The 13,862-nt window shown below is 35.9% G+C and overlaps 1 protein-coding gene across 1 annotated transcript; it reads right to left on the bottom strand.

Annotated features, from left to right (window-relative positions):
* Nucleotides 1–3,583: 3,583 nt before the first annotated feature.
* Nucleotides 3,584–12,049, bottom strand: jv (javelin). The gene is made up of 4 exons (XM_077438149.1): nucleotides 12,042–12,049; nucleotides 9,850–10,302; nucleotides 4,839–9,022; nucleotides 3,584–4,769 (listed from the first exon to the last, which is right to left on the bottom strand). Exons 1-4 carry the CDS (start codon nucleotides 12,047–12,049, stop codon nucleotides 3,880–3,882), a joined length of 5,535 nt encoding a protein of 1,844 aa, XP_077294275.1. The 3' UTR covers nucleotides 3,584–3,879.
* Nucleotides 12,050–13,862: the final 1,813 nt, after the last annotated feature.

Here is a 13,862-nt window from a genome sequence, read left to right on the forward strand (position 1 = left end):
ATACATGTATGTACATATATATATATATATATATATATATATATATATATATATATATATATATATATATATATAATGTTGTTAGTAAATTTTAGACGAGTATTGGTGGACAGGTACCAATCATCTAATATCTACGTTACATAATTTATTTAGTCAAATAAAACCGTGTACAAAATGTTGGTAATCATGTTTCTGAATTAATTTGATACTTTTTGAATATATGTACATACATAGGTGCTTCTTTTGTTATTTTTTGATAATATATTTAAATATAAATGGAGCAAGGAATTGTGCTTTTTTACCTCGGGCAGTTTTCCAGACAATTTCCCGATATTCCTAGCTCAAAAATGATTCAGCGAACGCATTCATCCCATACAACCGTCCGAATTATGATCGTCTTCGCTGTAAAATTAAAACACCACATTTCTTTCTCGTATTTTTTTTTATACAATATTTGATTTGAAAATTAAATTTTATTTCTACGTATAAAACAATGTACTTACATTTATACGATAATCTGATTTTTTCAGAACAGCGAGTTTTCATTTTCAAGCTCATCGAGTAAGCTTTCTCGTTTGAAAATCGAACATGATCATTTTTCGTATTATTTTTCCAATAGTTGTAAATTCGGAATAATTTTTTGTTTATTCTTGTTTTTGTTCAAAAGGCTATAAATTACCCTCGGGTCATTCGATCTGAACGAACGTTTCTAGAATTTAAACATACATGGGTATACAGTACATCTATCTATTGCTTGCTACAGATAATCTCCCTATACGCATATCGCTACAAAGGAAACCGCTTAAATTAACTGTCTGGGCAATATATATATATATATATATATATATATATATATATATATATATATATATATATATATATATATACATATACTATGGCGCATACTAAGCGGATTATAATGCACTCAATTTTATGTACCCGAATTGAGTGTAGTCTATTTAAAATAGACCAAATTTAATATTTGTATTTTCATTTATACATAATTCGAGTGTTAAATAACGAGTGCTTTTAATTGAGGTAAATCTGGTCTAGTTTCGACCGTGACTATATTTAGTCTGTATATTTGAATCGTTAACGGTTGTAGCAAACACTCCATAGTGATGTTTGTTTTTAATTAAATGTCATTCGCCTAGTGATGAGAAAATCACGTGAAACTTTTACGATGTACATACATATGTATGTATTTATGTATGTTGTTAGATTTTTACTCGTCATTGAACATTCTCGAGGGAGTTTGCGAAAGTTCGCAGGAATTCAAAATTGTTATCTTGTTTGATTATCTTCAGTGGTGCAGTCGGGCCAGGTCGCCGACTTGGTACTTCTTTTTGAGCCAGGTCGCCGCTCTGGCACATTGATTGATATAAATATTGTTTTTAGAGTTTTTGTTTTGTTTGTTTTTGACTAAAATTTCATATAAAATTTTGTATTCCAAATATATAACACTCCATGACCACAATCGAATAGTAATCTTTGCACATTCAAAACTTTAAATACGTTTAATGAACTTTATTTGATTTTATCTAAATATCTAAAACCACCCAAAACTTCGAAAGAAAACATGCTTTGAACTATTGACCATACGCACTTGAGGATAGATAAAATGAGGGAACTCAGCTTAAATGAATATTCATATGTTAAAATTTGATAGTTTTGTGACATATGTATGTATGTATGTATATGTACATATGTACATGGTTATTGCATTGCTAAAAGCAAATGTTGCTGTTGACACGCAAACACGGGTTTTGTAAAATCAAAGATGTTGAAGAGGGTGCATTATGGAAGTTTTTATGAAATTAAAAAAAAATACATCATAATTTCAACAAGTAAGAATATTTGTTAATTATTATTTGATTTTTTTTTATAAATATTTCAACTACCAATATTAGGATACAACTTTTTTTTTAGTAAGGAAAAAAGTGAGGGGGGTCATAAAAATTAAACACCGACCTGGTTATTTTTTTTATTTAGCACTACACCACTGATTATGTTAGATGGATTAACTCATAATCGTGATTAAAATTCAACTAACCCGGAATGATCCAGTTAAGTCTTCCAGTTTCGTCGCGAAAACCGATTTGTGAAGTTTGTATACGCGACTTCATAAGCAATTCGAAGCCTTAAATCTTGGTAAACAACGACCGAAACAAATGTTAACCTGAATTATAATCGCTCCCGCAATTTATCATCTGTTAACAATTCGGCCTCGATTTAAACTTATCTATTGTTCTTATAAATGTTTGCAAGTTATAAATACGCAGTACACATTCATATCGATTTTTCGCGTAATTCTTGTGCGATTAGTAGGATTTATTTGAATTAAGACTAAATAGAGGTGATTTTATGTTTATTTTAAAGATAAATTATTGACCTGAGCGGGGTTGAAGGTGAATTGCGAACGAAGCTTGAATGTTTAGCGGATTATTCGGTTTAAAATTGGATTTATTGTTATAATTCCTGTATGGCTGTATTTTCATTTTTACCACTTTAGTTTTTCTCAATACAAATTTATAATGGCAATGTATTTATTTTTGGCACTCGCCTTGCTTCATCAGTTTCAGATATTTTATATACACCAAATACATATCTACAATATTGATTTTCGCATAGCGTATTTACTTTTTATATGCATTCACTAACTGTAGAAATTGATGGGTTTCATGATTTTTTTAAATCTCAGCTCGGATAACTTTTCAGTGTTGAATACAACGCATCGGCTTGGCCGTTAAGTAGGTTGATTTATTCTAGTTGATATATTTTTCATATGTTTGTATATATGTATGTGTGTACATATGTACATATGTGTGTACATATCATCGGTATACTGTCAGATAACGTTAAGTCAACAATTGGATGTATTAAATTTGTTAAGAATTTGATATTGAATTTATTTATTTTAGAATTTGTTAAGTCAAATAATGAATAATGATTTAGGTCACACAATAACGAGCTTCAAACCTCTTGATTTTCGAAAAAATCGATTTTCTGAAAACAAGGATTTTTGACTTAAAGCTTTCTGCCAGTATATCGACGATATATTCGTCGGTTTATTTAAGAATGAAAATATGAAATTTCCGACATAGCTGGAAGTACATATTTTAAATTTGTTTGACAAATATTTTCAATAAATTTATTCTTGACTATTTCGAGTTGAATAAATTATATTATTCATGCTACTTCGTCGTTGGTGCTAGTTACTTTGAATAATTTATTCAACTCTCGTTTATCGAGGATGTTATTTTCATTTTCGTAATTTTCAACAATGGAGAGGTTATATTGGTGTGTTTTAGCACGCAAACGTATTCCTATCGAAGTTATTTTACTAGGTTTGATCACGAATAGTATTTTTTTTCTTATATACATCTTTATTCTGGGTAACATCATATAAAAGTTTTCTTATCACATGGAAATTCATAATAATGTAATATAATACTGTCTAGCTTTTCTGTAACCTTTTTCCATTTGTGGCGTTTGATGTGCATAAAATATTATGTGTGGATTTATTATTATCATACATTAGAAAAAAATGCTGGTATTTTCATTAAAATAAAAAAATATATGAGAAAATATTTATTAAATATTCTCAACATACATACATACATGGTGTTTTTTTTTTATTACTTATAGTTTTTATTTATTATATTTAGTATACCTACATATATATACCCCACCGCTACTACAAACTAAATAAAACAGTAACAGATTTAATACAAATAAATGCAAATTAACTATGAAACAATTTATGTATATGCAAGTGCAGTAAGAGCAACATATAAACAGTTTTCGCGTGTTATATAATTTTGCAGTTTATGTATGTATTTGAAAGATGTATAATCTAATGGAAGATAAAGATAGGGTTTATTTCTTTTCTAGTTTAGCGTTTCTCAGACTGTCGTAGGACGATTCTAACACTTCAAATTCTTCAAAGACCATCTCTCCGAATTTTCCGGTATTCTTCTTTTCGCCATTTAGCATGCTCTCGTTATTTATGTAGTAAAATTTCTTTTCAAACGTGTAAGGCTCGCTAAAGCATTTTATTGTTTCAGCCACCGTCTTTTGCTCTCCAGTTATGACATCTTTGTTTTCCGTGGTTGTAGTGTGGCTTTTATGAGTATCATTCTTGATTATTGTGGATTCTACATCGCCGTTCTCGTCTAAGTTTACTTCTTCGTCAATTTTCATGGCGTTCATCTTTTCGTTTTCGGATATGGTTTTGATTTCGTTTGTCTTAGCGGGTGATCGCGCTACGTGCGTATTTACCGCAAACGCCAAGTCCACGTTTTTATTTCTACCGACTTTAGATTTGTCTATATTGGATTCGTTAGCTTCGGCCAATGTTCTGTGATTATGCACGGTGACGTTTTTTGAGTTTAATTTATCGATAGTGTTGTCTTGCTTGAGTTTTCCCGTTTCTAGATTGTGCACTTGATTATTGATTGTTATTTCGCATTTTGATTCGTTTTGATTAGATTCACTGAATGGGGATGCAACAATACCTTTGCGATAGCTTTCTATTCTGCATATCTTCGTTTTCACAGAGTTTTCATTATCGTATAATATACAACCATCGTCTTCCTCTCTTCTGATATTCCTGAATTTCTTGGAAGAACTGTCGTCTCCGGCTCCTGCTAGCTCTAAGCGACTACTGCAACTGTTAGACTTGACCAATTTAAACTTAAATCCCAAATAATTATCCGGGTTGGTTTTGGAGCTCTTATCGTCGGTCTGATGTCTGTCGTTTTTCTCCACTATTTCGCTACAAGCGCAACATTTGCTGATTCTGTCGTCTTCTATTATGGATGCTGTTTCGCTTCGACCGCTGGCAGCGTCTGCTGTGAATAAACATTCACATTTCCCTCCGGTACATTTAGTTTGGCAAGATTCGCAGTCTCTACAGCAATTCCTCTGAAGTCCTCTGATCTCTTCCATTATCTGTTTCGTCATTGGACTAACGGCCGGTCCGGTGCGCTCGTCCAAAACTTTTCCTCCGTAATACGTGATGGACGTTCCGCATTCTCTGATCTTCTGTAAAATGTCTTGGCTCACGTATTGACTTTCATAACACAGACTAGGATTCAGGGACTCACATAAGTATTCCTCGCTTGAAGAACAGTAGATGTTTTCGTTGTTTTCTTTCGTTGGTGGGAATGGACTCAAAGCATCGGTGTCATAGTCGTGTCCGTTGTTCGAACTAAGATCACCACTGGAGACTCCACTGGATAAACTGACCGAGTCCCATTTTCTATGGCCGTACGATGTGTCTATAGTTAAGTACCTCATCGCTTTTTTTCGACTGGTGGATTTGTCGAGCTTTAAATCGTCTGTGAGATTTTTTTGGGAACTTGATATTTTCGACGAGTCGGAATCATGCGATAAGCTCGGATCGGAGCTTTCGCCCGGTCTTCGCATAGTGAGGGTTCGTTCGAACATATTTCGGACCGTTTTGACCGTGTCGGGATTTGGCAGCTCTTCTTCAATGATTTCTTTATTTACTCTGATTGGGTGGTAGAAGAAATGTCTCTTAATTCCTGGTTTGAGTTTTCTCGGCTTCGACACGTCGCCGTTTCCGTCTTTAAAGTCTGTGAACTGTTTAGTTGTTGCACTGGTTATGCGGCAGCTGTTGGGTCTCTTAGCGCCGACCCCCGCCTCCACTTTTGTCCTCACTGGTTCAATTATCACGATGTTGTTGTTTACGAGCAGCTCTTGGAAACTGTAATCCTGCAGATACTGGAGCAGACCGTCGAATTGGGCTTCCTTTTTGTGGTTCGCCGCTATCATGCTCTTTCGGAACAAGTCCGACTTCATGACTTTGTATCGCACGTGGTCGAATTGGCCGCAGTCTTGATCGTAACTTTTCGATTTAATGAGTGTCGCGTGGGTTACGTCGTTGTCTCCGTGGTACTTTCGGTCGTTGCCTTTCAGTTCGACGATTTCAATATCCGGTGAGAAGCTCTTATAGTCCTCGTCTTCTTTGATTATTATATCATCGACGCAACTTTCCGTCGACGCTATGGTGAACGTTTCTTTGATGGCTTTGCGCGCCAATTTTCCGGAATCATAAACGATGTTTTTCGGAGTGCTTTCTTCGATTTCTAACTCTGCTTTTTCCTTTTCTGGTTCATTCATTTTCTTCCAATCGTCGATAATTTCAGTTTCGGTCGTTGTTTTTTTGATACTGTCGACAATTTTAACGGTTTCAATCGACTTAACTATATTTTCGACCGACTCACTAATATCACAAGTTTCTTCTTCCTCCGGTAAATATTCCCGTGTGCTATTTTCCGCAATCATTATTTCAGATGTTTGGCTTTCGTTCTCTATTTCGTCTCCGGATTTATCTATCAATTTAGACCAGTAATTTTTTACTGAATGCAGTTTTTCTTGATATTCTAAATCGTTTTTGACAACCTTGTCTACTTTTTCTGTGACGTTATAAATCTGTGGTTTGAAGTGCATCGTTGAACTTTTTATTCCATTTTCAATACCGTTTGTTTTAACTTTATGCGTTTCCATCTTTCTAGTGTCCATAACGTTTAATATTTGAGGTCTTGACATTTCGATGTTTTTAAGTAAAGCCTTATCTTTTATTAGCAATCTTTTCGGTGGTCTCTCAAATTTATTTTGTACGGCTGCTATTCTGAAACTTCTCTCTTTTTTGACTCTGGGAATAACCGGTTTTTTTGGAACGTAGTCGATCTCACCTTCACTATGATAGTGGTCGTTTTCACTATTAAAGTCGCTGAATGTAGATGAACTTTTATATTCCACTATATTTTCACTGTACTTTGTTTCGTCGTCACTCTTAGTAGTCAGTTGTGGTGAATGTAATGTTTCCGATAGGCCATTTGATTCTGTATGCTTAGGAACTTTTGTTTGGTTGAAAGGGTTGTTTCCGAGCTTGATAGGACCATCAAACACTATTGTTTGGTGACCGCTCAATGGCAAAATAGTTTTATTATTTTCGTCCCTATTTTCGCTAAATGATGTGTTTGTTCTCGCTTTGAAGCTGTGAACTCTTTGGATTTGTTTATTCTCTCTGTAGACGACGTCGTATATAGCTGCCGAATGTGTTTGGGCACCCAATGCACTAGTGGTTAAGCAAATCTTACTTGTTTGTGTTTTGCTATAATCTTCGCTGTCGGTATCTTCAACTGGGGGTGAGATGTTCGGAGAATTATCCGCTTTAGGATCTCTTTGTCTCAAAGAATAATGTTTTGCAATGGAAGTTTTTGGTTTATTAACAGTGATTAATTTCGTCTTTGAATTTGAGGGATATTTTTCATCAGTGTCGGTCTCATTCGTCTTTGAGTTTTCCTCTTTGCTTCGAGCTTCGAATTCTTTTCTATAATTATTGGGTATTAGCGGTAAATTGCTTAAGTCTTTCAATTCACTATCTTTGAAAAATTTGTGCTTAATATTTGCAACTTTGTTTGTAAAATATGTTTTTCTATCGTCATCCGAAGATCCGATTTCTGATGAAGATTCGCGTGATACTTTTAATATTTTTTCGATTGAATTCCGTTGTATTGATATCTCTAGTTGCTCGCTGTGGTCGTTACTTTTAAGAGTTGGTTCTGGTTCGTCTTCAATTCCACCATTGATTTCTTTGTGAATTTGAAGCTCTGCCTCCTCTATAGTCCTATCCTTTTGCGTGAGCGTATTTTTATTTTGCTCTTCTCCTTTCACTTCGATTACGCTTATCTCTTTGAGATCTGCCTCATTTAGACTCGATGGTGCTTCCTCACTTATCTCTAGTCTTTTTAAATATGAATCGGTATCACTCTCTTCCGATTGACGCAGCTTATCATCGATTCTTTCGGAATGCCTCAAACTTTTACTAACGTTTATATCTGGCAAAGAGTAATATTGATTTTCTATCAATGTCGTCACAAACGGTTCTGTCGTTATATTTTTCGACGAGCTTTCCTGTCTTAAGAGGGATCTTGTTTTTAAAGTGTCATTATCTTCTTTTTCACAATATTGTTTGTAAAGTTGATTCTCGGCCGGACTATAGCTTTTCTGATGCCGTTCGAGCGTATCTTTGTATTTGGCTTTGGGCTCGACTTTGACGACGTTCGGCTTTATTTTATTTACTTGGGTGTATATACTGTTTAGGTCGTCGAACGATTTACTATTGAAACTACTGGACACACTGTGAAGATTCAGCGGTATCTCGACGAAACTCTCGCAGTATTCGTCTATTTTTTCCGCCAGGGAGTTAGCCAAGTTTTCCAGACGACGGGGTGGGGTATCTGGAGAGGACGGTGCCACAGATATGTATGACGTAACACTGATGTTGTCTTTATCCGGTGGTGTGGTCACACGCTCCACTGATTTGGTTGATTCGCTCTCTGACGTATCAGATGGACTGGCTGATTTTATTACATTTTGTTCTCGAGCCGACACCCGTCTCAGGGACGATTCGTTGGAAGATTCCCTCTCGTTATATTCACTATTCGACTGCTCGAGCACGTGGAAGTTAGTCTGAGATTTGGTAACGCTGTTAGATGACCTATCGGTGTCTGATTTCACAGTTTCCGCGTACTCTGCGGAATAGTAATCGTTAGGGGAGTCTTTATCGTCGTTGGTTGTTATGAACAGCGGTTTCCCTTTCGGTGCTCGTACTGCCGAGGATCCGATATCGTGGTCTGTCGTATCCGGGGATGATTCTTTGTATGTGCCGTAATGATGGTGGGCGTCAAAATTGTAATTCTTGTGAATGTAGTTCGAGTCCAAGCTGTCGATCTCGCTTGGATAGGCGTTTTCATCCAATTGTGGCTCGTAAGTGCTTGAGATTATACCATCGGTGTTTATCCAACCGTTATTAATATTAGCACCAGTGTCGGTTGCCTCTTGGTAGAGAGCTTCATCTGCCAAAGCCGCTTTTTCCGGTGGGTGGTTGGGATTATCGGATATGTCTGTGTAACCGTTGGTTGCAGATTTGTTGTATATTCTTTCTAATTCCTCTTCTTTGGTTTGGAACTTTGGGCGAGGTAGAAATCTGAAACGATATTTTTAAAATGAATTAATTTTCATATTAATTAGGAACTTGGTGGATTCAGAATACATTCAATAAGTGAAACGTAAAAGAGGTTAGTAAAAATGAGTTTAAGGAAGAAAAACTATTTTATTTTGTACTAATAATGAATATAAAGCGAGGTTTTATTGTATCTAGTGTTCTGGGCTGTGGCAATACCAGGCCTGTTCATAGAGGAAACATTTACACGCTATAAAAATTCTGACTTTAAAACTATCAGCTGATTGTAATGTACAATAAAGTCGCGCTAAAATTGAGATAAGGCGCGCACGGAGACACAAGGCGCGTCTAGTGTTCTATTTTGGATGGTTCATGACTGGATATCGGCGTTGCGTTTCCATTTTACAAGAAAAAGGGCTAACTATTCTCAATTACTATTGTCCTAGAAAGCTAGAGAGCAAAAACATTGACAATAGAAATTGACATTGGTGAACCCATTTTTTTGTCCTAACAGAAACCGACCGCCGTCCCTTAGTCATGACCAGTGGCGACTCGTGCATATGAGCTGCGTTGCTACACACTCCAGAAAAATTACGAAAAAATTGCATTTACCACTTGTGAATATAATTAAAATGAAAATGATTAGATATTGCACATACTCATTATTAATGAGTATGTTAAATATATAAATGAAAATTTTCTTGTAGCTCCTGTGCACGATTCGCCACTGGTGATAACATAACTCCCTACGTAATTACAAAAGCATCATATAAATACAATCAGTCTAAGACTAGAGTCCGATTTATTGCAATATAGGATTGTATTTGAAATTAAATTTTGTAGTTAAAAACCTGTCTTTGTATAGCGGCTTGTCGACAAGTCGAGCTCTAGGAATCAAAGGAGCCGCGCAAGCTTCTTCTCTAATGACGGCTAAAGATCTGGATCGTCGTAATCCCGGAAGCGGGAGAACAGCTTGCAAAGCTGCGGGAGCCTGGAGGATACCTTGAGATCCGTGCCACCAGCGATCTTGTGCGCTAGCAGTCAAATGGCGATAGTAGTCGTCGTCGACCCTGGGTCTTTGTGGTCTGGAAGCCGGAGGTTGCAAACGTCGCTGGGCAAATTCGAGGTTCTCGGCGGGGTTGTCCAAATACTCGAGGTCGTGGGACCTGGGAGGTGCCGGTTGTCTGTTGGCTAGTTCTAGGTCGGATACAGATCTCCTCTGCGAATAGCGAGCTCGCGCAGGCCAACGTATTCGGTCGGCGTGGTGTTGGCTGCGCAACGACACTGCCGAGTCCACCGAATGTCTGAAAATCGATGAATCATATGGTTATTATCATATTATACAATTGTTGTATGTATATTATCAAATGGATGGATTACTCAAGGATTTTTATCGTGATAAGATCCTACATGGTTAGACTAATTTGAATCTGCCGGGATGAGTCTTAATGATCATGTATGTATGTACATATGTATGTATGCTTAGTTTGTATGAAGAGATTTCATGCTCAAAATCTAAAAAGTTTGCATGCTCAAAATTTTTTATATTTCGGTACATACAATAATAATTCTATATATGTGTGTGTATAATTAGGAACAAGTATGCGACATTAAGAGGGCTGGACAGCAGCGCCTTGTCCATACAAACGTACTATACTTCTCCCTACCTCAATTATGGCACTAGAGAAATTATTTTTTAATATGCTATGGATATCCACCATTGGGGTGCATCTATCCTTTTATTTTTTTGATTAATTATTTTTTATAGGAGCTAGGAGCCGCCAAACATCTATAAAATCGCCTCTTTTTTACACCCACGAAAAGAGTCTAGCGTGGTTATTTAACGGTCGATTTAAAAAAAAATACGCCGATAGATGCACAGAAAATATCTTTCTCATACCGATGATGAATTTTTTTTAAAAATTGATCCAGTTTTGGAGGAGAAAATAGTAGAATACGAAACCTCGATTTTGTCAATTTAAAACACGTTTTATCTGGTCGAAGCACAACTGTCGCATTCACTCAATATATATATTGATATATATTGTCGCATTCACTCAATATATACATACACTCAATATATACATCGAAGAAAGGAACGGTAACAAAATTAAGGTTTCGGGTGTACAACCCTCTTAACGACTCCCCTTTGTTGATAATATTATACATGTCGTCGATATACTGGCGGAAAACGTTAAGGATGTTGGATGAAAAATGGGATGTTTAGAATTTGTTATTGAATTTGAATTTGTCAAAGTGAGACATGAATAATAATTTAAGTCACAAATAGAGATCTTCAAACTTCTTGATTTTCTGAAAACAATGATTCATGAATTTTTAATTGAAAGCTTTCTGCCATCATACAGTTTTATAAAAATAAAACGAAAAATCAATATTTTATTGGGTTTATAGATTAGTTTGCTTGAATTATCATTATATTATATTTTTTAAAGATACATAAACATCGCATTAGAAAACTCATTTACTTAGTATAACTTAACTTAACAACTTACAAGTTGTTGATAACAAAGTAACGTTATATTGATATAATAGTTTTCGTAGAAGTAAGATGTTATTATTTCTTTGTAAAAAGTATGACAGAATTTATTATGCTAATATAAATCGGCATTCTAAAAATATATTGTAATTTTTTAATGTAAATTTTCGCTTATAGGGATTATATAAAGATTATATGTACAATATGTATGTATGTACATACGGTAAACCGATTATTTCGCATATTGCTATCGCGCACACGACAATCCTTGTCACGAAAATCGCGAATACGGAATATCTGGCACCCGAAGATTCTATCCATTCCGAGATTTTAGTGGCGTGATCGCTTTGTGCGAAATAATCACCGATCCATGTGCATACATACCAGTGGCGTGCCGTGAAATTCCCTCTGCTTTTATCGCGCAGTCTTACTAACGTGAGCGTGAGCAGGATACAAGGGGACTAAGTGACGTCATACTGAGTCCATTTGTATGTTCCCCGCACACACGTAAGTAAGGCTGTGCAGCAAAAACGTGGAGAATTGTACCTCACCATATTAGGGCCGGGTCGCACCGCTCGACTCGCGAACAACTTGGTTGGCGTGACGTGTCGTTCTGAAATTGCAAAATGACCGATCCCATACACATTGTATGGGGTCACATTTCATCGGAACGCACCCTGCAACATGTCGGTCTCTCGGGTAATAAAGCCCGACGACGGTTGATATCAGTTGACGCCGTTGGGTCTGGTCGCATGGATTTTATGACCTGAACGATCGACATGCCGGACCCATCAAAAAAACTCCATACAAAAAAAAACACCAACGATCGACATGCCGGACCCATCAAAAAAACTCCATACAAAAAAAACACCAACAACCGCACGAGCAATCTACGACATGCCTCTATTGTATGAATGATCAATCTATGAGATAATTTCTCAATGAATTGCTCAATATGAGGTAATTGAACTAAAATTTGATTCAGATATCATTTATTGCACGTAATAAGTTTGTTAAATCTATCGAGTACAATAAACATTAATTTGAAATAACAACAACATAATAATGGAATTTGCCAGAGATCGAGGAAGAAGAGACGAAATACAATTAGTAAAGAGAGAATTAAAAAAAAATGTGGTCTACAAATTATGTGGATAATGTAAATAACAGTGTCCTTGTGTATTTAACAATAGACAGCGGTTTCTTTCGACATGTGCAACACTTGCATAGAGCTGCTGTAATAAATCTTCTGAACAATGATTTCTTAACGGGTCCTGTACTGTATCGTCTTTACACATTGTATCATATTGAAATCTCTAATATATATTATTTTAAATGAACAGGATGTGCCTGTGTCGTGTAAAATTAATATTTGAAATAATAGAGATGTTAAACACCCTAATAAATTACAATAGATAATACTGAACGGTAAGTAAGACTTTTTCGACTTGCTTACGACGACAATAAAGCATGAGTATGCATATTATTTTAAATGGACAGGGTGTGTGGCTGTGTCGTGTAAAATTAACAATTGAAATAATAGAGATGTTGAAAATCCTAATAAATTACAATAGATGCGTTAAATGCGTATTGTACGTATTACGGTATTGTACGTCTGTATTGTATTATAGTCTCTATAGTGAAAAAACTAGTAGCACGTGCGGCCGTCTCAGGCCGTCCCCGAGTTGAAAGGAAGACTGCACCCACAGATTTTCCAGCAACAAAACTCGCCAACAAAGTTGTTCGCGAGTCGAGCGGTGCGGCCCGGCCCTTAGTAAGGGGTGTCACGACAAAACGCTCACGGACTTTCACGCTCACGGAACGCTCAACGACACAACGCGCACGGTATGACGCTCGCGCGATATAACGCTCACGGACATTATATTTACCTACATATAAAACGCTCACGGAACAAAATGCTCTCGCGCCAGAACGGCAATGAAATTATTTGTACGTACGAAAACGTGATTTTTTACAAAAAAAATTACAAAATTCAATAAAACGTTTCTTGACGAACTAACAAATTATCCTATCACAGATTAATATATAAAATATATATTAGATAAACCAGTTAAATCTCAATTTATTTACAAAGTATAAACTTTATTATAAGAATTTTTGAACGGTTAGGAATTAATTATTCGTACGTATAAAATTTTTTGAATAATTCCGTGAGTGTTTTATCTGTGTATTAATGTCTTTAGTGTTATGTCGGGTGAGCGTTAAGTCCGTGAACGTTTTATCGCGGAACCCACTGCTACATATGTATGTAGGTACATGCGTAGTATTGATTTTCGTTTTTGTTTTGCTTTCATACGTTATTTACGCAGTGCCTACATATATTTGAAAGAAAAAAAATGTTCCGAA

This window comes from Arctopsyche grandis, chromosome 1 (assembly GCF_051622035.1).
Source record: "Arctopsyche grandis isolate Sample6627 chromosome 1, ASM5162203v2, whole genome shotgun sequence".
Taxonomy (NCBI): Eukaryota; Metazoa; Arthropoda; class Insecta; order Trichoptera; family Hydropsychidae; genus Arctopsyche; species Arctopsyche grandis.